The 22,846-nt window shown below is 33.3% G+C and overlaps 2 protein-coding genes across 2 annotated transcripts; one reads left to right on the top strand and one right to left on the bottom strand.

Annotated features, from left to right (window-relative positions):
- The first annotated feature begins 9,201 nt into the window (after positions 1 to 9,201).
- Positions 9,202 to 15,716, top strand: LOC115989666 (homeobox-leucine zipper protein GLABRA 2). The gene is made up of 11 exons (XM_031113477.1): positions 9,202 to 9,478; positions 9,614 to 9,879; positions 10,433 to 10,550; positions 10,693 to 10,887; positions 11,192 to 11,566; positions 11,683 to 11,784; positions 13,590 to 13,799; positions 14,181 to 14,355; positions 14,464 to 14,735; positions 14,841 to 14,927; positions 15,029 to 15,716. Exons 1-11 carry the CDS (start codon positions 9,398 to 9,400, stop codon positions 15,407 to 15,409), a joined length of 2,262 nt encoding a protein of 753 aa, XP_030969337.1. The 5' UTR covers positions 9,202 to 9,397; the 3' UTR covers positions 15,410 to 15,716.
- A 2,639-nt stretch (positions 15,717 to 18,355) lies between these two features.
- LOC115988901 (30S ribosomal protein S17, chloroplastic) lies at positions 18,356 to 19,056 on the bottom strand. Its single transcript, XM_031112537.1, has one exon. It carries the CDS (start codon positions 18,995 to 18,997, stop codon positions 18,527 to 18,529), a length of 471 nt encoding a protein of 156 aa, XP_030968397.1. The 5' UTR covers positions 18,998 to 19,056; the 3' UTR covers positions 18,356 to 18,526.
- Positions 19,057 to 22,846: the final 3,790 nt, after the last annotated feature.

Consider the following 22,846-nt stretch of genomic DNA (forward strand, 5'->3'; position numbering starts at 1 on the left):
ACACTACCTGTGTGCTATGGTTCCCTGTATGTTTTCCTCTTTCAATGAAGAATTATTATTTATAAAAAAAAAAAAGGTTCATTATTCTTGAAGAAATGAAAATACTTTATGGTCCTTAAAGCACATTCTCCTACATGTCTTGGTTCTGATAGGTTTATTATTGTGCTTTGTCTTCTTTCTGTCTTCAATTGTATCTTCTGCTTGCGAAATCCACATTAACAGAATGTCAGCTAGCACAGCCAATATAGTAGTGGTGGAAGTCATTGTGGACCTGAGGTTCTCCTTCGAATTTGGGATGGCATACATGCTAGTAAGTTCAGTAATGACTTTAAGATACTATAAATTCTAGTTTCATGCTTGTCTAGTTTTATACTCGTTGTTTTAATTCATGTAAATCTTTTTCATTGTTTGAGCATCTGATTATCATGAAAATTCCTTGAGTAATATTTTCATTTTTTCTGTGGCTGCATTCTTTACATCAGTGTCCAATCTGAGTTCTTGTTTCTGCCCCTCCTTTCCTTTTATTTTCCCCTTTTCCCTTAAATGATTGTCCTGTGGGGCAAGTGTCTGTGTAGATAAGAATTGTAGGGTACTTGGTTATGTGAATGTTTGTGAACGTGTATTCCATGTTCAAATAAAGACCATATACTTGTAGGAATCCCTTTGGCATTACTACTACTTTTACTATAAGCATGAAATTTATAGGATCAGTAGGGCATATGAAGCTGAGTTAGTTGTGGAATGGTAGTTTTTGCACCTTTTTTTTGTTATTGGTTTGAACTTTCAAAATGTTAGGGTATGGCCAATTTTCAAACCAAACACCAACCACCTGTAAAGATAATTGAGATTCATTCTGGATAATCCTTCTATTTAATGTTAATTTTTTTTAACATTAACTTTTTGGGTTAGGCCTAACATTTGGCCTGAACAAATGATCAACTCTGGCTGCGCTTGATTTTTAATTTGAAATTTCCATGCATACTTCTAAGATATCTTCATTTTGACTGAATTTGGCCATTTATCCGTAGGAATTGAAATCTTATAGATATACAAATAATCGAAATTCCAAATGACCTTTTCTGGATCCATTAAGGAAATGGAGTTAAGCTGAAGAATGACATATTGAATGGAAGTCCTCAGTATGAATCAGTAGGATTTATAGAAATTTTTCTGAAGGGCCAAATTATAACTGATTGATCTCCCATTTTATCTGATCATGAAGTTTAGTTGATGTTATCCTAAATTGCAACAAACAACAATTAACCACAATTCAATATAGCTTATGTAATTAACTCCAACTTGCTCAAGAATATTACTTAAGAGAACCTTATGCCTTTCTTATTTGGTCTTCTTAACTTATTATATCCCACCTAACATCCTGTATATGCACACAGCACACATTGAGGGATAGAGTAGAATCTAAATTTTTTGATTAGTTCAATTACTAAGAAGGGACAAATGGAGGTGGCTATCTATCCTCTTTGAAATTTGCATGACCTCAATGTAAGCAATGGGCATTCATGAATGAGTGACATAAGAGAGTGCAGACACTCATTAATTCTTTCAGAAAAGCCTACCCCATAAAATATCCTTATTTCATTTTCATTATACTCTATTCGACATTGCATGGCACTTTTTTGTAGAAGCTTTTCACCTGACTTCCAAAACAAATAACTCATCTACTCTTCAACAGCTAACTGTCTCTTCAGGTTGGATAGCAAGTCTGTAGCTATTCAATAAAGAATGATCTTACAACCTTCATGTAAATTATACTAACACAGACTGTGTGGCATCCTTTACTTGACTCAATTATCAATGCGACAGTGGATGGTTGACATGTCATGGGCCCCGATGGCTATCTGGCATGGCAGTTCCGTTCGGATTGCGTGTCGTGTTGGAATTTATACATTAACTTGGTGATTAGAAATTTCTAACTAGTATCATATTATTAGTTTTAGCAGATGCAAATTACTATATTGGAAGATGTTCATTCACGTTTTGCTTTAGTACATTAGTTATTATTTGATGTATGATTTTGTAAACTGAGAAGTGTGGGGGTAGGAAACAATTTTTTGGGAGAGAGATGTAATAGCTTAACTGCTTTTGTTTTATTATTAGGGTGCCTTTTTTCTGCTTTTAAAGTTATTGGCTGGTGTGTGACATGTTATAAGTGATAAAACATTAAATTGGATGCATGTCTGCCATCTCCCATCTCTCTTATATCTGTAGGCAATATGAACTAAGGATTTATTTTTCTGCAGTGGTGTGTGCATATAAGCAACGGAAGTAATATGGTTATCCTTACATAGAAAAGAGGTTTTGTTATAATAAAAAATAAATTATCAATGAACTCTATGGAAAAAGGGTTAATGTGAAGTGTGATTTGTGATGATTTTTTTTGAGTAAGTGATATGTGATGAGTTGAAATATATAAGAATAAACAACCCAAATTTGTAGCCAATGAGTTTGAGCTAATTTGGCAGCTCCTCCCTTATAAGTGTTAGGTGGAGGATGGGGTATTGGGTGCGTGTGTAATGTACCAATAAAAAATTTGTAGGAACAATAAACTGGGAAGAGTTATCTAATATCTTTTTCTTTTTCTTTTTTTTGCTGAATAGAGTAGTTGTCTAATATCTATTACTACATAAAGGGCACCATACTCGTTGCAGAACACTTTTGAGTATTGATCTTTTATCTTTTCATTTTAATCTGTTCTTTAATCTTTACCTTAGTAGGAATGTTTCTGCTGAGGTGGATTTCATGGTCAATTTTCCAACATTACTATCATTTACCCTTACTTTCACTTGGTCAGCCTTTTTAGGACGCCATTTATGTGAATTGGGTTGATAGATTAAGCTATCAGCTACTTTTGTTTGTAAGCTGATAGGTTAACTTTCTATCTCTTTTTGCTTTCTTTGAATGCCATCTTTCTCTCTCTCTCTCTCTTGCTTGTAAGCTTTTTCCTTTCTTTTATAGCCGTTCATTGCCACCTTAAATTTATCAAATTTGCAACACCTTCCCCAGCATTTTCTCTTAACACATTTGGCAGCTTATTCCTTTCATGTTTTGTCACCTTAAAACTTATTTCATAAGAAACCCAAAAAGTCCAAAGAAAGCAAGATAACCCTTCCTTGGGGATTTCATGGTTCTCTTTTCCTTTTTTATTTTAATGTTTTATTTATTCTTTTTTTTTCCCTTCTCTAAAGGTGTATGAAATAAAAGAAATAAAGCTAAGTGGAGAGACAGAGAAATCCTAAAAAAACTCAAATTAATTAATACCCTTTTTATTAGGTTTGTCGAATCATGTGATTGCATCATATTATCTACCATTCCTAACTACCATTGCAAACAAAAACCAAAAAAAAAAAAGAAAAGTAAATTGAAGAGAACATATATGGATGGTGTTTGGTTGATTTGAATTGTAGATAAACTTAATCATAACCCATATGGCACCAAAACTTTAATTATGGACGGTGATAGCTCATAATCCTGACGCTGATTTTTTTTCTAAAAATTGTCTAGAGCATTAGCTGCAATCGAGGTTCTATGATTCACATAAGTGATTAGGTCAATGTTTAGTTGATGGAAGAAAAGGATAAAGTTTAAAAAAAAAAAAAAAAAGTTCCAAACTCTAAAATCAAGATTATTTTGATTGGCTGCAAAAGGGGGCTGTGGTGATAGCTAAAATTGACCAATTAGAAGCCACATTTTAACATGCTTGCCACTCAATAATTGTTAATATATCAAAAACTTTCTATAAATTAAGTTGGAAAACTCAACCATGTTGCGAGTCCCACCCTCAAAGATTATGTATAATGGGAGTGATAAACAACTGGATCACTCATTAGTCATTACACAATGATAAATATATGTATTTTTGTGGATATCTTTTTAACCTTTTGCAGATAGTAAATATAAAGAAAAAGAAAAATGCTTGAAAATGTTTAACATATAATTATATAACTTTTATTAGGAATCCAATCTAAAAGCAATATGTATGCACAAACTAAAATGCATCTAGTACTAATATTGCTTTTATTTGGGTAGCCAGATGTCACTTTCAAACTTTGGCTTTCTTGTAGAGTAGATTTAATTTTTAGCAATAATAACAAAAAAAAAAAAACAAAAAAAGCTGCCCTGTTGTGAATAAGTTTTTATTAATAGGAAATGCTAACAAGTGTTCTTAGGGTATTGGTTAATAATCTATTTTAAAAAAATTTTGACTTCATTTTTATGGGAAATAAAAAAAAGCTGTCAAAATATTAGTTTTTTTTTTTTCTCCATAAAAACTTTCTTTAATTAAAATGTTAATCAATGTCTTAAGAATACTCGTTAGCATGACTCTTTATTAATTAAAGACATTTTATGATATTTGAAGATTAAAATATTTATTTATTTTTGCTAAGGTGGATAGCATTTGAAAATAAAAATATTTAGTGATGCTGATACTGTGGAATATTATATTGAATATTTCTTATGTATAGTTGATTAAGAATTGACTTATCCATATTGGATTGAATTTTTAAAAATTCGAAAGCTTGGAGGCAAATACATTAATTGCATTCACTTCTTTCAACTCTTTAAATGATATAAAGACACATAGAAATATAATAATCATAATAATAATAAAGAACTGGACACCACAACACAAGGCTCAATAACATTCACACATCACCATGCTTTGGCTGGTCATTCCTGCAGGGTTTGACCCCTGAACTGTTGGTAAGAAGATGCTTCTTATCAAATGGCTCGGCTTACACAAGCCAGCTCCTCTCAATTAGTTGTATAGCTCCCCCAACCAAAACAAACAAATATATAAAATAAATAACCGACTTTCCCAAGAGAAACTAAATAGCAACTAAATAACAGGGTGGGAGATGGGAGGGAAAAAATAAATAAAATTTAAAGAAATCCCTTTGAGGTGGATTTGGATTAACTTATGGAGTACATTTGATCCACTCATCTTCTTCATTTACTTAAGGGGAAAAAAGAATATTTTAAAAAAAAGTTGCCAAAATTGAATGCAAGATTGATTAGCTTAAAAAAAAGAAAAGAAAGAGGTTTAGAATGTAAAGGTATAAGATTAGAACTTAAAAAATTAAAAATTTGGTTGGTCAAAAGTGTTGATATAATTTAATTTATCTGATTTGAAAGTTTTAATCCGATTTTCCCACCTTGTTATCTTGTAAGAATTAAAAAAAAGGAAAATTATTAATTTACATTGTACTAGTAATGTAAAAGTGTACAATTTTGTGTATTTTTTTGTGTGTCTACAATGTAAGTTTACAGTGCCAGTACAATGTAAACTTATAAAAGTCCTTTAAAAAAATTATGCCTGGAGAATATTGACACGCATCTTTAGCATTTGTTTGTACGAAAGAAGAAAAGATATAAAAAAAATTTCAAAGAAAAGTACACACTAGTTTGTGATTATATTATAAAGGTAGGCAATAGCTGGATTGACAATGAACTCAAATGTATGGCTCAATACAAGATGAGGACCATTAGGTGCCGATTTTTGGGTGTGTAGAATAATATTTTGAGTTCAAACATTGGGCAAAAGCTTTCTTTGTCTTGATCAAACAGGTAATGCTTAGGAAATGTGATTCACAAAGGTCCATTTGTTATTTAAATAAAGGACAATTAAGTGGTGCACATGCAAGGTAATTTCAGAGTAAAAAACAAGTCTGGTTGCAGATGAGTTCTAATGACTAATTTAAGGATAAGCCAAGATGAGGAAGGAAAGTTGAGTAAGTGCATGAAAGACATACAAATGTGTTATCTTTCAATCTCCAAGAGGCCCTGTCTAAGCCCTTTTTTGTTGTAGGCCTTACTTTCGTGTGGATTTATCTTCTAGGAAAAGAATTCTAAGCTCGAATGGAAATCTTGTCTGGCAATGAAATTTAAACAAGGATATAATTATAAGTAATGTTCTTTATAGATTTAAGATTATGAAATTGCAGACCTATTCATAGATCTTATAAAGTAGCCGACAAAACCTGCCCAATCAGAGACACTCATGGGTGGCATCTGACTAAAAAGTAGCCAACAAAACCTGCCAAAGTTAATTAGCTCGGCAGAATTTAAACTTTGCTTATTTTGCTAAAATTGAAAACTTTTTGTTGAAATTACTGTATTTTTTTTTTAAATTTTTTTTATAAACGATAAAATTTCTGCTTTAATCTAATCTAAATGTATATGTGTGTGAAACTCTTTTCTGGAGACTTGAACCTCAGCCCTTGCCCCTCATACCCCACTAACACTTATACTTGTGAAGTGACCATCACACCAAGAGTGCGCGGTGGTGAAAGTACTGTACATAAGGGTAAATGTTAGCTGAAATAGTATAGTAAGACCCATGAATAGTACAAAAAGTGTAATGGGACCCATGAATAGTAGGAAAAATAAGCTGAATAGTAAAATAAGCTGGTTTTTTAATTTGGAGCCAAGCAAATACTAATAAGGTCAAAATTGCTAAATACCACTGTTGGCCAAAATATTTGACGATCTACTACTATTTTAAAAATATATATGGATGTACCACTCTTTTGGAATTTGAGTTTAAGAAGCTTGAGTTTGTTGTGTAACTTGAGTTCTAGAATCGAGTTACATAAAAAATTGGTGGCTATTTTTCATGGAACTCAAGTTACATGGCAAAGTTGAGTTTCACAAACTTGGGTTTTAAAAAAGTGGTAAATTTCTAATTATTTCGTAAATAGTAGTAGATCGCCAAATATCTCCACGAAAGATGGTATTTGGCCATTTTGGCCTAATTAATAAGTTATATATATATTTAAGAGGTTTTGAGTTCACGATCCATTATTCTTCTTGTTCTTACAAGAAAAACAAACCCTCCTCCCATGGGATGGTTCAAACTCGATACATATGGATCTTCAGTTGAAAACCTGAATAAGGTTGGAGGGAGGCTTAATAAGAAATTCTAATGGGATGTGGATTGATGGTTTTTCCTGAAACATAGGGAATGCTACTAGTGTACTGACTGAGTTGTTATCTTTTAGGGATGGTCTTAGGTTGGCGGTCTCCTTAGGGCTTAACAGTGTCATTATTGACCTTGATACTTTGAGTGTGGTGTCGTTTTTGAATAATTCCGTTAATATTCACCCTTATTTCTTCCCACTTATGGATGATTGCAGGTCTTTGTTGTGGAGAATCCCTCACTATTTGATCTAGCATGTGTTCAGGGAAGCTAATAGGAGTGTTGATACTCTTGTTGCCTAGGGAGGATCACAATTCCAAGATTTTATTGTCTTTTTTGATCCCCCTGCTGAGGCTAGGGGGTTTGTTGCAATGGTAATGGATATTTTAGCGAAGACTTGTTCTTGTTTGGTTGCAATTCCTTAGTTTTTCTTTGCAATGCATATTACTATTTATCAAAAAAAAGTTCCATTGGTAATACTAATTAGGAAAAACTGAGGTACAATATTTAGGTGATATTTCTTATATTTCTCTCTTAAAATTCAGCCATATGGCTTTTTTCCCATGGGATGGAAGTGTATTTTTAGTTAAGTAATGCCATATGATTGAATTTTAAGAGGGGAATCTAAGAAACAATACTTAAGTATTGTATTTGAGTTTTGCCCTACTAATTAATACCATCATAATCAAAACAAAGGAAGCCCCACACTCCCCCTCCCACCCCCCACCCCCCCCCCCCCCAAAAAAAAACCAAACAAACCAAGTCATAGTTAATAGTGATAAAATAATAACTAAATGATTAAATTTATTATTTGCTATTAACTAAAACTCTTGAATAAGTTATAATTTATCATGTTATCATAGTAGGTGATCCTTGAGGAAAAGAGTTAGAATAATGGTAGTAATTTGTCAATTAAGAGCAGATTATGAATAAGTAATTTCACTAATTTGTCAATATTATGTTCGAATTAGTTTTTAGCTTTTAGATGATTTGTTTATGTAAAATTTATTAAAATCTTACTTTTTTTTTTTTTTTTTTTTTTTAGGTACAACTATACTTTTATTTGTTTTTAATAAATAAGAAGAAAGTTAATCCAATTACACGTTGAGAAGTAAATTATAAACCCCTTAATGTTACAAGGAGCATAAGGAAGAAAATAATTGTTTTTTCATAAAAAAAATATTAGAAATAATTTTAACTATTTCTTTTTTATTGAACATTTGGTTCACAACCAAGTTTTAATTTTAAATTTAATTATTTATAATTGGATAATTGGAGGAATGAGAATTTAAATATTTAGGGCCCGTTTGATTAGTGTGTTTAAACAACAGTTTTCATTTTTTTTAAATACGTGTGGGTGAAAAAATGTGTAGAAATATGTGTAATATTGTTTAAAAAGTGAAAATATGTATTCAAAATTACGTACCAAACGACGCCTTAATATTTTCATTGGAAAAAAAAAATGTGAATTGAGTTGCTAAACTTTTGATCAAGCAAGGTTATTAAAGGTTTTTTATTTTTGCTGAACACAAACAAGGTTTTTAATACATCATACTATGTGTAAGTTTGGATCCACGTTACTTTTGCGTTTTGCGTTTTGCTTTTTTCTTTTTTTTTTTTCTTTTCTTTTCTACACGCGTTTCAGACTTTCAGGGGACAAGCGAACAGTAGAGTACTGTTTGGCCCTGTTTTTTTGACTTTTCTGTCAATCAGTGGGTCCGTGCACTGTTTATGGACCCACAAATTTCATTTTTTATCAATTTTTTCATTAAAAATGGGTCCCATAGCACTATTAACACATTTAAAAATTATTTTGCTACAGTGTTTTCAGTTTTAAGTTTTCAGTTTCAGCAAAATAAGTTCTATCCAAACAGACCCTATGTCACAATAAAAGTTTTTGTTTTTATTGAGATAAGTCTAACTATGCTATGACTAGGACCTAGGCCCTAGGGTAACCAAATTCACTTTACTCTTAACAACACTGCATTATTCAGCAAAAAAGAACAACACTGCGTTAAAAGCTCATTGCCAAACGCTACCTAGCACCAATAAATCTTGAGCCGATAGCTTGAGCCACTAAGCCCAAGTTGTAATTGAAAAAAAATAAATAAACAAAAAACCCTTAAAATACCGTTGAAACATAGATTCAACCGTTTAAAGTTAGTTGAGACTTCCACTTTCCTACTCAAAAAATCTAACAGTCAACCCCTACCAGCCCTTTCTCTCTCTCTCTCTCTCTCTCTCTCTCTCACACACACACACACAGACTCACACACAAACATAAATCACCATAAAAGAAAAAACCTCTTTGAGTTCATCATTTTGTTTTATATCCTTAAATCAAGCAGCCCCCACATCTCTTTCTCTCTCTTTCTACACACCTTCATCACCACCACCATGCTTGGTCCTTATTAAAACAACCCATTTGCCATTGCCACCCCAAGAACTCTCATTCTTGCCATGGGCGTGGACATGTCGAATAATCCACCCTCTTCTCGTACCAAAGACTTCTTTGCCTCTCCAGCTCTCTCTCTCAGCCTTGTAATAATACTATTTCCATTCTCTATACTACTACTTCATTCCTTTTCTTCCTTGTTCTTATATTTATATAACATAGAGATTCTATGGAGTTATTTACTTGCTTCTTTTGTGTGTGTGTTTGTTACTTATATTTAGGCCGGGATTTTTCGCGATGCCGGGGCAGCGGCCACACCGAACATGGAGGTGGAAGAAGGGGATGAAGGAAGCGGAGGAGGTGGCCGGAGAGATGATATGGTAGAGATTAGTAGTGAAAACTCGGAGCCTCTGAGGTCAAGGTCCGACGATGAATTTGACGGTGAAGGAGAGCCTGAAGATGATGGTGCTGATGGAGACAAGAACAAAAAGAAGAAGAGAAAGAAGTATCATAGGCACACTGCTGAGCAAATTAGAGAAATGGAAGCGTGAGTGGTCTTAATTTGTCTTTCTTAGTTTCTTTCTTATCATTCTCATTTTAATACTAATTTTGTTTTCTTTATATGCATGTATGAAGAAAAAGGATTTAAAGCTTTGAGGCTTAATGAGTTTGCTCAATTTGAGTCATTAAAAATAAAAATCAGTTCCCAGTTTTTTTTTATGAACTTGGTTTGCTAATTGGTCATTCATTAATCAGTGTTAGTTTGCATGTCAATCTTGTAGCTTTAATGGGTGCTTTATGGTGTACGATGTACAGAAAGATTTAAAAAACAAGAAAGTTAGTGACATGCTTACAAAAGAAACAAGATTCAAAAGTTAAAGCTATCTTAAAATTTCCACTACCTTCTCTTTTCTTTGTTTTATATGTGTTAATGGATACCGACAGAAAAACACAATAGATAAAAAGCATAATTTCTTTCCTCGCAGATTACCAATGTTAAATTTTCATTTGTTTTAACTCTTTCTTGTGCAATTTTTGATACTTGGTCTCCAATATTATACGGTTAATTAATCCAAAGTTCCAATGAACTCAATTTACAGGCTATTTAAAGAGTCACCCCACCCAGATGAGAAGCAAAGGCAACAACTAAGCAAGCAATTAGGCCTAGCTCCTAGGCAAGTCAAGTTCTGGTTTCAAAATCGTCGAACCCAAATTAAGGTACTCTAATTCATTTTCAGTCATGCTTCATGTATGATAATTTATGCAATTCAATCTATTATCACATTGCACTGTTGTTTTTTTCCCCTCCTTTTGTCCTATTCATTTCATGAAGTTGAGGAATGCGTTGTATTGGGTGCAGGCTATACAAGAGCGCCATGAGAATTCTTTGTTGAAGACAGAAATGGAGAAACTCCGAGACGAAAACAAAGCCATGAGGGAGCAAATAAATAAAGCTTGCTGTCCCAATTGTGGCACTGCCACCACTAGCCGAGAAGCTGCTTTGACTACGGAGGAACAACAGCTCAGAATTGAAAATGCCAGACTCAAAGCTGAGGTTTGAAAAAAAAAGCTAACACACATATAACAAAGTTATTTTTCCATTTTTATTATGAAAATGTCTTGCTGAATAAAATTTGTGTGTCCTATTTTGGGTATTTCCTTTTTTGCTCTATGAATCATAGTTTTCCATTTGTCCCCCCATTTTTTTACTATAAAGTAACCGAAGTTTAAAAATGTTAACCAAAAAAATAAAAAATGTAACATAGTTTGGTAGAGCATAAAGTGGAACATTAAAAAGGATCCGAAGATTTTTATTTTGTGTTGCATACTTAGTAATAAAGTTTGATTCAAATGTTCAGGTAGAAAAACTTCGATCAGCTCTAGGTAAATACCCTCCAGGGACATCCTCACCTTCATGTTCAACTGGCAATGATCAAGAGAATAGAAGCTCTTTGGATTTTTACACTGGGATTTTCGGGATTGAGAAGACGAGGATAATGGAGATAGTAAATCAAGCAATGGAGGAGCTCACAAAGATGGCTACTGCAGGAGAACCATTATGGATTCGAAGCGTTGAGACTGGTCGGGAAATACTTAATTATGATGAGTACATGAAAGAATTCTCTATCGAAAACTCAAACAATGCGCGGCCAAAGAGATCCATTGAGGCATCAAGAGAGACTGGAGTTGTTTTTGTGGATCTCCCACGTCTTGTTCAAAGTTTCATGGATGTGGTAAATATAATTAGTACTTTTTTCTCAAACCTGATAAACAGTGCTAAGCCTCCTTGTTGATTTACAAGTTTAATAATCTAATATTGGTTTTTAAATGAATTAATCTGTTTCTTCAGAATCAATGGAAGGAAATGTTTCCATGCTTGATCTCAAAGGCAGCCACTGTTGATGTTATCTCCAATGGAGAAGGTCCTAATAAAAATGGCGCTGTACAACTTGTGAGTTGCTTGCTAAACCTTTTTCATGGTGTCTTTAATAATAACCTGGGATATATCTTTGCACTACATCTTTACCTGTTAAAATTTTGAAATTAGTAGTACTCATGTGCTACTGCTATGGCTGTACAAATTTTACTAGCTTACAAATTGATGGGTCACTAATTATAAATATCATTTAAATATTCATTTATGAGGTGGTTGGCTATTGATCATATTTATTATTACATTAATTTGTAAGTTTTTTTATGCATTAAAATTTGTGGTATCTCATTTTCCTTTTAGATGTGTCACTAAATCACAAAGAGACAATTTAAATATTTATTTATGAGATAGTTTAAGCCTAAATCACATTTACTGTTACATCACTTTGTAAATTTTATGTATTAAAACTTGTGGTATCTCATTTTTCTTTTAAATGGGTCACTAATCACAAAAAGATAATTCAAATATTCATTTATGAATGGTTAAAGTTTACTATTTATATTAATTGTCACATATTATGCATTAAAACTTGTTGTACCTATTTTCCTTTTGAAATGATGAAATCTACCTCATTTTTCTTTTGAAATGATGAAATCTACCTTCACAAATGACAAGAATTAATGGTGTTTTCTCAATAAGAGAGGTAACAGTTGTGCATTTACTCAACTGTAAAGAATCTTGGATTTATGTCTTGCATGAGTACTTTCGGTCATTCCTGCAGTCCAACCATGAGCAAAAGTTGGACTTTCGTGTTGGATCTAATTTTACTGTTGTTATTAACTCAGCTAAAGGTCAAAGTTTTTGACATTTTGGCTGCCTATAATAAATTTTTGTGTACGATCTTTCTTTTTTTGCCTGCACCGGCACTGGTAGGGAAATTAATTCCAGGAAAAGGTTTTCAGTACTTTCATGTTAATTTTGTGTTTGGAGTAAAAGTGGTGCCGTTTGCTATCACCTCCTGGAAAGTGGAAAGATGAAAAGCAAATCCTTAATTAATAGCCTTTTAGGAGCAAAAAAATGCTGTTGTCTAGATCTCTTTGAGATCTCACTAATCATTGTGTATATGAATATGAGACTCCCCATCTCACAAATAAGCAATTATCAGGATTCGGGATATATCCATGGGGTTGGGCTCAACGACTTGGGTAGATGCTAGTGGTAGTGGGGGAATAGTTCCCAACCTCATAATATTATTGTGTTCCATATATTTTATGGTATAGTGAAAAAAATTAAAGAGAGGAATATCTATTTTTGGCATATTTATTTCTTACACCTACTTTTCTCTCTAAATTTTACTTATTTTGGAGAGAAAATTTTAGTGGTCCCAAAGAAAAATACCAATACACTTTCTTTTCTTCTATCCTTGACAAATCAAACACTATTTAAAATTTTCTATGCTGTTTCAAATTAAATACTAGAATTTAAAGAGTAATATTAAAAATACAGTTTTTTTTTTTTTTTTTTCACAACTTTTTCACTAAAATGTTAAGTTTGATTAGAACAATATTGCTTTTACATTGATTCATACTAATACCACTTTTATTATTCATCAATTATAATAGACTACATTAGTAATTGTAAAAAAAACTAATGAAATTTTTGTGACCATAGACTTTTTATTTGTTGAATTGTGACCACAGACTTATTGATATAAAAGTGTTTTTTTTTTTTCCTCCCTCTGTCTCTCTGTCTCTCCTTTTCTAGAAATCAAACATTAGAAAAAAAAAATATCTTCTTTTCTTTTCTGAGTGAACCAAATATAGTGTTAATAATTTCTGTCATCTTTCAAAATTCTAACAGAAGACAACATTGTTCAATTACAGATGTTTGCAGAACTGCAAATGCTCACACCAATGGTACCCACTAGAGAAGTGTACTTCGTCAGATTTTGCAAGCAATTGAGTGCTGAACAATGGGCCATTGTGGATGTTTCTATAGAAAAAGTTGAGGATAACATTGATGCATCCCTTGTGAAATGCAGAAAACGCCCATCTGGTTGCATCATAGAGGATAAATCAAATGGCCACTGCAAGGTATATACGAAATATTAAACCTCTACCTGGATGAAATCAGTGATAGGGCATTTGAGTGTTTGCTTTGTTGCATATATAGAGTGAGCTTATCTTCATTTGCATGGCATTTTGCACTTGCTCTATGTCACAATACGACATCATAGCAGTTCCATGCAATTTTTCCCCCCTTAAACACCAGACAAATGATTCATTCATGGTGATATCTTTCACACTGAGATGCTTATTTGGAAATCACTTTGACAATTAATCTTGACCAGGGATGGGAAACAACTCAAAAATAAAAAGAAAATTGCAGAGGTGAAACTAATGAAGTGAAGCATAAACTACTTTAACTGATGTACACAAACGAGTTTAGCGATGATCTTCCGGTGTATTTTGCAGGTGATTTGGGTAGAGCACTTGGAATGCCAGAAAAGTCCAGTTCATACCATGTACCGCACTATTGTTAACAGTGGTCTAGCCTTTGGTGCAAGGCATTGGATGGCTACACTGCAACTCCAATGTGAACGGCTCGTTTTCTTCATGGCAACCAATGTTCCCATGAAGGATTCAACTGGTAAGTGATGTGGAAAGCGTGAAGACAATTTCTAAAGTAAAATTTGGATGAATCAATCAAAACTTAACTGGAGTCCTGGAAATTTACCTTCCTCTTGTCAAATATCAGGTGTTGCCACACTGGCCGGGAGGAAAAGCATTTTGAAGCTGGCACAAAGGATGACATGGAATTTTTGCAGAGCAATTGGAGCATCAAGCTATCATACATGGACCAAGGTGTCAAGTAAGACGGGGGAAGACATCAGGATAACTTCTAGGAAGAACTTGAATGACCCTGGAGAACCTCTTGGGGTGATCTTGTGTGCAGTTTCTTCTGTATGGTTGCCTGTCTCTCCTCATGTCCTATTCGATTTCTTAAGAGACGAAGCTCACCGGAGTGAGGTTTGGCTGCTTTGCATTATTTAAACTACCATGGTTGATTATCTAAGGTATAGCATAAGAATTGTTTGGGGTGATTTCTAACAATTTTTGTTTTGTATATCATAGTGGGATATAATGTCCAGTGGAGGTCCAGCACAATGCATTGCAAACTTAGCTAAAGGGCAAGATCGTGGCAATTCAGTGGCCATTCAGGTGAGTTCTCTGAAGTCAAAATTACAAACTTCATTAACTTTGGTTTCACCAAATCAAACAAATTCTAACCTCAATCTAACATTGGCTTTTCAAATTCTCAGACGATGAAATCAAAAGAGAACAGCATGTGGGTACTTCAAGATGGCTGCACCAATGCATACGAGTCCATGGTGGTCTATGCTCCAGTGGACATTACCGGCATGCAGTCTGTGATGACAGGATGCGACTCTAGCAACATGGCCATCTTACCTTCAGGATTTTCGATTCTTCCAGATGGGGTCGAGTCAAGGCCTTTAGTGATTACATCTAGGCAAGAGGAGAAGAGCACAGAAGGAGGGTCTTTGCTTACAATAGCAATCCAGATCCTAACTAATACCTCTCCCACAGCAAAGCTTTCCGTGGAGTCTGTGGAGTCTGTTAACACTTTAATATCATGTACCCTAAGAAACATTAAGACTAGCTTGCAGTGTGAGGATGGTTGATCACTACACCTTTATGAATTAGATAGGCATTAATTAATTGTAAAAGTCATAGGTTTTTCTTTTCTTTTTTCTCCCTCCAATATTAGTTTAGCAACTCAGCCTTTTGAAGTGAGTTTGTTTCCATTTGTTCTTTGGTTAGAATGGAGGGCCTGGAACAAAGACATATCTGTGTTTGGCATTCTTTAGATTTAAGTGAAAAAGAGAGAGTGAGGGGGAGAGGTGTGGTTTAGAATCTTTAGAATCTAAGAAAGGGAGATTTCTTATGTACAGAATTGTTAATTTTATCAATGCCATATTGTGATTGTTATGTTTGCTGCTTTATAAAATTGCTGACCAGAATGGTTCAAAAAATGGAACTGATCAATTTGAAATATGCAGCAATGTGGAAATATCGACCTGACACCTGAAGTAGTGACTCTAGCCTAAGAACTTTTGACTTCTTTTAGATGAATTATACAGTGAAAGTTTACCTCATTCAACTTCCATTTCAACTACTTCTAAGATTAGCATATTCTTCTAGTTATGCAGGAATCATACATCTCATGATCAATGCTCTCAATATTATAGCGTACTGTAACAACCCATATTTACCGTACTGGCCACTAAACCTATAAGAATACCCCCTAAAACCTACTGGAAAAATACTGGGATATACCAGAGTTTTTTGGGTGTTTCAGCTGTTACGAGAGAGAGAGAGGAAATACAATTAGAATTGGTTATAAGACATGTTATTTGGGATAATAAATTGAGCTTATAAATTTTATGAATTTTAACTTTAATAGTAACCCAAAATGATTAACCAATATTAACCGACACTGAAATATTTTATTCAGTTGTGGAACCAAAACGGCCTCCATTACAGTACGCACAACTTTGCTCATGATGCAATAGAATAAAGAATGTAGCAGAGAGACATTACGATCTTAATCTAAATTTTCAGCTGAATTGTCAGCAGAAAAGCCACATCATGATGTTTTGTAAAGCATGCTGCCAACACCAACAAGGAGAGCAGAAATGGGAGAACTAAATTAAACTGAAAGAAGTTTTGCATTGGGATGTGTGTCCCACTGGGTTTAATCACGATGAAGTTTCTGCAGATTCAATAGTCTCTTGAAACTGACCACTCGGTACCACACCCAAAACAACAGTCACAAACTATTCGATGCATCTAGTAAGCTTTGAAAACAATCAGATTATGCATGCTCTCTTTCTCCTTAAATACAATACCTCCAAATATAGTAATTCTTGACAATATAGATGATGAACTTCATCTCTAGTTACAGTTCCCATGACCAACAACTCATAAATGTCTAATTTGATTCCATGACCATGTAGTTTCCCAACATTCCCACAAATTGTCTTGTTCTGCAATTTTTTTTTTTTTTTTTTTTTTTTTTAAGTAATAAGTTTTATTGATATAAAAAGGGGACACCCTAGTACACAGGGAGTGTATAGGGGATCAACAAATTAAGAAAAAAAATGACAAGAATCAAGAAAGTCAAGAAAGGAAGAGAATGATTGGTTTCGCAAAGTAGGCAACCAATCTAATAAAGTTCTAAAGAAAAATAGCTTGAGGTTCAGTATGGATCTCTCATTATCTTCAAAACACCTACTATTTTTTTCTCTCCAAAGACATCACATTAAGCAATGGGAAACAATTAACCATATACGACCATTTGGTTTCGCAAAGTAGTCAACCATTCCGCATTTTATACTTGTTGGTAGGTGAATTTAGCGTCTTAGCTTCAAATTTTTTTTTTTGACAAGTAATAAACATTTTTATTAAAAGGAGTACTACTTCATACGAAAAGGATGAAGTAGCCCCAAAAAAATAAGTACAATAAATTAACAAAAAAAAAATTATGTACATGAGGATCGAGAGTCTATGAAAAATGGAATGGAATCACTAAAAGTGATTCCCCAAGCACAAGACCAATCAAACAAGTTCCCTGCAAACAAAGCTATAAGCTAATTCCCAGAACATTCCAAATCCTCAAAAAGACAATTATTACGCCCCCTCCAAAAGAATTTCTGGATAACTCGGCATGAAAGCCTAGAATAACACCTATAAAATTGAATAACTCTAAGAAACACACCCCAGTAAAATGTTTGAAGAGCTCAGCTTCCATTACTTCACATACAGTAGTTTGGTTTTACCCATGCAATCAGAACTGCCATAGAGTCCTGAAGGAAAATTTCTCATCCTAGAGTACATTATCTTGTAAACTTTATTTGCACTAAGTAATGATAGTTTCTTGAATCCTCATACTATACCTCAGTCAGTTGAGAATTTACTTCACAGAACCAAACAAAAAGATTTGCTATCAATAACCTCTTAGTCTCAGTGATATATTATCAAACATCTGTTTTGCAGTTCCTCTGGACACTATCCAGACGCATAAAATATCCTATCATTAGAAAAGTCACCAAAACTGCTCTTTGATAGCACCTTTTTCCTCCCTTAAAGTAAAAATCAGAAAACTTACTCCTAGCCAAAGGAACAAACTTCCCAGATTAATTCCCAAATCTATATTTGATTCCTGACTATTATCAATTCAAGAACACTAAAACTCACCTTCAAATGCAATAATCCCAAATTTAAACCGAATCTCTCACTTTCACCCTTAAATTTCAGACTCTGTATATCATCATCACCATCACATAATTCACCAATAAATATACACAAAAATGATCACATGATCATCTTCATTCATTTATGTTCACTCACAATTTCACTCTTGCATCCTCTCAGAATTATTTTCCATTCTCTCTCAACTCTCAAATCCAAATCACTCCAAAGTTAGTTTTCAATTTCCCAATGCTCCCTCCATCTATTTGGTGATTGCCAAAACCCCAATTCAAAGACAGACCAAATAAGCATAAATTTGAACAATTTAGTCACACTCATTACCAAAACCCATCAAAGAACAATAAAAATCAGACCCATTTCCAAACCCCATTAATTTACAAAGATAAAAAGCAAAAAGCATGAATTCAAGCATTAACAACATGCCCATGAAATTACATTAAATTTCAAATAGTATCACATAAATTCAAAGCACAAAAGCATTGCAAAATTACAAAAAATGAACGATAACAATAGAAGAAGACCTCACACTATGCCTGCTGCTGAGACTCCAACGGAATCCCAAGCTCCTCTTTCTCAGTGTCTTTCTTCTTCAAATTCCTGTTTAGCACTGGTACAGCTAAAAAAGTCTTGGTCTTGCTAATGGGTCTGGTTTTCTCCAACTGCACAATGTCCCCAACCTGGAACTTGTTATCTGGGTCATGAGCTTGGTACTTCTTCTTCTTCCTGACACGCCTCTTGTACTTTGGGTGAGGTGCTAAGCGAACCACTTCCACAGCCACGGTCTTGTCGTTTGTGGCACAAACCACTTTGCCTTGAATTGATTTCATGGCTCTGATGGGAGGGAGGAAGGTGAAGGAGTGGGATTGTGGGGTTGGTGAGGTGAGAGAGGAAGTGGGTTTTGAGAAGAGGGAGAGAGGAGTGGAGCTATGGAGGAATGGAGTGGAGAGTTTGAGGGAGTGTATGGGAGGGAGTTGGAGGAGAGAGTGTGTGAAAGCCATTGAATTGGAAGTTACTGGGTTTGGAAGGGGATAAGGGGGGGAGAGGGGAGGTTAATTGTGTGAGCTTTCCCTTTTATAGATTTTTTTTTTTTGGGACATTTTTAAATTTTTATAGTTATTATTTTTAAATTTTTTATATTTATAAATACAGCTGGATTTTAACTTGATGTTTGTTCTGGTGATAGCTATTTATAATAAGGTAAAGAAACTAATTGATTTTTAGTGTAGACAGAAGATTTGAACTTATAATCTTGATTTGTATCAATGTGGATTTTTTTTTTCAAAAGTGTTACGCTTTAAACATTTTCACTACAAATCTTATGTGTTAATTTATACAATCTACATTTTCTATTCTCGTATCTTTTTTTTTTAATAAAACAAAAGTATTTTTTATCCTCCACTTTTTTATCCTCCACTTTTTTATCCCATAACTAAACAACATGAAAGAAGACTAAAGTCTTTTTTATCTTCAAACTTTTGTTGGGTTTTGTGGAATTTAGTTGTGTTTGATTTGGTTGACGACTTGATCCGACCCAAAATAATATTGCGTGGCTTTTAATGGAAAAGTGGTCTGTTGCGTGGTTTTTAGGGTTCGTTGTTGTAGTTTTTGAGAGAACGAAAAACTGTACTGCTATACTTTGTATTTTCCTTGTTAATAGTGAAATTTCTGCAACTCCATGAACGTAGACAAATTGCCAAATCACGTAAATATTGTCTTGTGCGTGTGATTATTTCTTTCTTTGGCATGTGTTTTCTCTAATTTTTTCGTTTCTCACAAGTTTGGAATTTCGTGTTTATTCCCTACAACTTTTTCTATCCCCTAAGTGATTAACCCTGTATTAGGTTTTACCAAAGGTAAATGACATTGCCCTACGAGAAAATACTTTTTGTTTAGGTTTTACCAAAGGTAAATGACATTACCCTACAAAGAAATACTTTGTTTAGGGTAAGTATTTCAGGAAATACCATTTTCTTGACCTTTGTATAAATGCATATGTTGATCATTCCCAATTATATAGATTATTAATATATATATATATATATATATACAAAAGTAGTGGGCTTTAATTTGCTCAATTGGTAAAATCTCTCTTATACTAAAAATTAATTGATATCTTAGCGTGATGATAAAGAAATACCATTTCCTTGACCTTTGTATAAATGCATACGTTGATCATTCCCAATCATATAGACTGTTAATATATATATATATATATATATATGAGTTAAGTTCAAGTTACACTTAGTGTAACTTTAAGCAATGTTACATCACCTAATAACTTGTTATTAAATTCATATTTTAAGAATCCCATCATTAAATTACATGTTCTATAAATTATTTTAATATACATATAAATCATTAAATTCATATTTTAACATGCATACTCATTTTCATGCCAATCAGATGTTATTTACCATGTGATCCATAAACTCATCTTTTATAAATTATTTTAAATTACAAAAACTTGAATTTAAATAATTGATTGATAATATGACTATTTTTTTTTGAGAAATAATTACAACATGCTGCTAACCCCGCAGTTCTAACCCTTTCTCCCTAGACCCCCAAGCACTTTGTGCATGGGGAGGTGTCAATTCAGCTACAAGGCCTTTGACAATTAATAATATGATTATTAATCTTTGATCATCATGAAATTTTGCAAACATGGAGAATATATGAATATAATGTAATCCAACGGTAGATTTGTCAAAATTCGCATATAATAATAAGTTATTAAGAGGAGTAATATTGTTTAGAATTACACTAGGTGTAACATGAACTCAACTCTCTCTCTCTCTCTCTCTCTCTCTCTCTCTCTCTCTCTCTCTCTCTCTCTCTCTCTCTCTCTCTCTCTATATATATATATATATATATATGAATAAAAGTAGTGGGCTTTAATTTGCTCAATTGGTAAAATATCTCTTATATTAAAAATTAATTGATATCTTGACCTGATAATAAAGAACAACCATTATGCAATAGACTCCATAAATTTGAAATGTTATTTTATCTATGTAAAAAAAAAAATTAAATATATGTGTGTGCATGTTAAAATCCATTCTCTCTTAAAAATTCTGACATCCTTACTGGACTTAGGCCTTTGCTCCAAGAACAGTTACTGGGGTGGGCTAAAAGCTAGCGGAATGAGTTATTGGTCTGGTGTTAACGTTGAGGCATTGCTGTTTCTTAAATTGTATTTTTGGGCTTATGAGGTTTTTATTTCTCTCATGGTGCCCGTTCTAATTTTTTGAAAAAAAACGATAGACGCGGCACCCATTTAAGAAAAGAAGAATAAACACAAAAAAAAAAAAAAAAAAATGAAGTGAAATTTGTCCCATGTTTAAATCCTATATTGAAAACGTCCTCTTCTTCTTCTTCTTCTTCTTGGTTTTATTTATTTATTTATTTTTGGCTCGCAGAAAATCATTAATTATTCTTATAATTTTCAAATAATTATATGAACAAAAAATTTAATTCACAAAAATTGAACTAAAATGAAAAGAAATTTTTCTAATTTGGGTCTATTAGAGTCACAATTGAAAAAAATAAACCCCAAATTCAAAGTCTATTCAATAAATTAAATGAGAAAGGGACTGGAACAAAAAAGTGTAATTTGAAAAAAATTATTTGGTTAATATCAATCAACAATCAAGATATAATAGTCAGTGAGAGAGAGAGAGAGAACCATTGAAAGAATATTTTTATGGAGTAAAGTTGATTTTTTATTTTTATTTTTTTTAGAATTTGATAGTTGGAGGAGAAAGTGATTTGAACTTTGGATTTTTCCGTAAAAAAAAAACCCAAGAATTATTAATTAAGTTATAAAGTTTTAGTAAAGTTTACTTGTTATGAACTTATGATAAGTTTCTGTTAAAAAAAAAAAAACTTATGATAAGTTGGAGTGTTTGGTTTGTATTTTCAAACAACCATTTTTAGTTTTTAAACAATATTTCATGCATTTCCATACACTTTTTCACCCACATGTATTTCCACAAATGTTTTTAAACACAATTTTCAGTTTTATTTTTATTTTTTTAAACCTTTTAGAAAGCAAGAAACATTTTTCACTCTATTGAATTTGTTTTTGTAGACAATAGAAAACATTTTTCTATTTACTTGCATTGTTTGAAGTATCAAACTCCAGAAAAAGTACAAAATGATTTTCAAGAAATGTAGAACATTTTCCACTACAAGAAACACGGCCAAAATGGCCAAATACCATAAATTCTTGAAATATTTTGCCCAGAAACACTGTTTCCAAAAAATATAGCGATATATCACTTTTTGTGATACTCGAGCTTGGTGAGCTTGAGTACCATATTTTTTTAATCCAACGTGGCCCGCTGACATGGAAAGTTTAATTAAAAAAAAAAAAAATTGGCCATTTAGTACTTGAGCTTGGTGCACTCGAGTACTGTTCATGATACCTGAGTCCATCAAGCTCGGGTACCATTCTGCTTATGGACTTAACTCCTAAAAAATTGGCCCCTTAGTACTCGAGCTTTGTGGGCTTGAGTACTGTGCGTGGTACTCGAGTCCATCAAGCTTGGGTACCATTCTGTACTGGCAACTTCTTTTATAACAATATCAAAACTTCCTCTCTCAATTTTCTGAAACCCAGCTTATAAACTTCATTCCCACAGCTACTCTCTCATCACTCACTCTCTCAATCTCCCTCTCAACTCTCTCTGACTTTCTCAATCTCGCTATCAAACTCTCCCACACGCTCTCAATCTCCTTTTTAGTCTCACTCTCGCTTTTATTCTCTGTCTCCCTCTCGCTCTCGGTCTCCCTCTCGCTCTGTTGCTTGGTCTCCCTTTCGCTCTGTTGCTTGGTCTCCCTCTCGC

The sequence above is a fragment of the Quercus lobata genome, chromosome 5, assembly GCF_001633185.2.
Source record: "Quercus lobata isolate SW786 chromosome 5, ValleyOak3.0 Primary Assembly, whole genome shotgun sequence".
Lineage (NCBI taxonomy): Eukaryota > Viridiplantae > Streptophyta > Magnoliopsida > Fagales > Fagaceae > Quercus > Quercus lobata.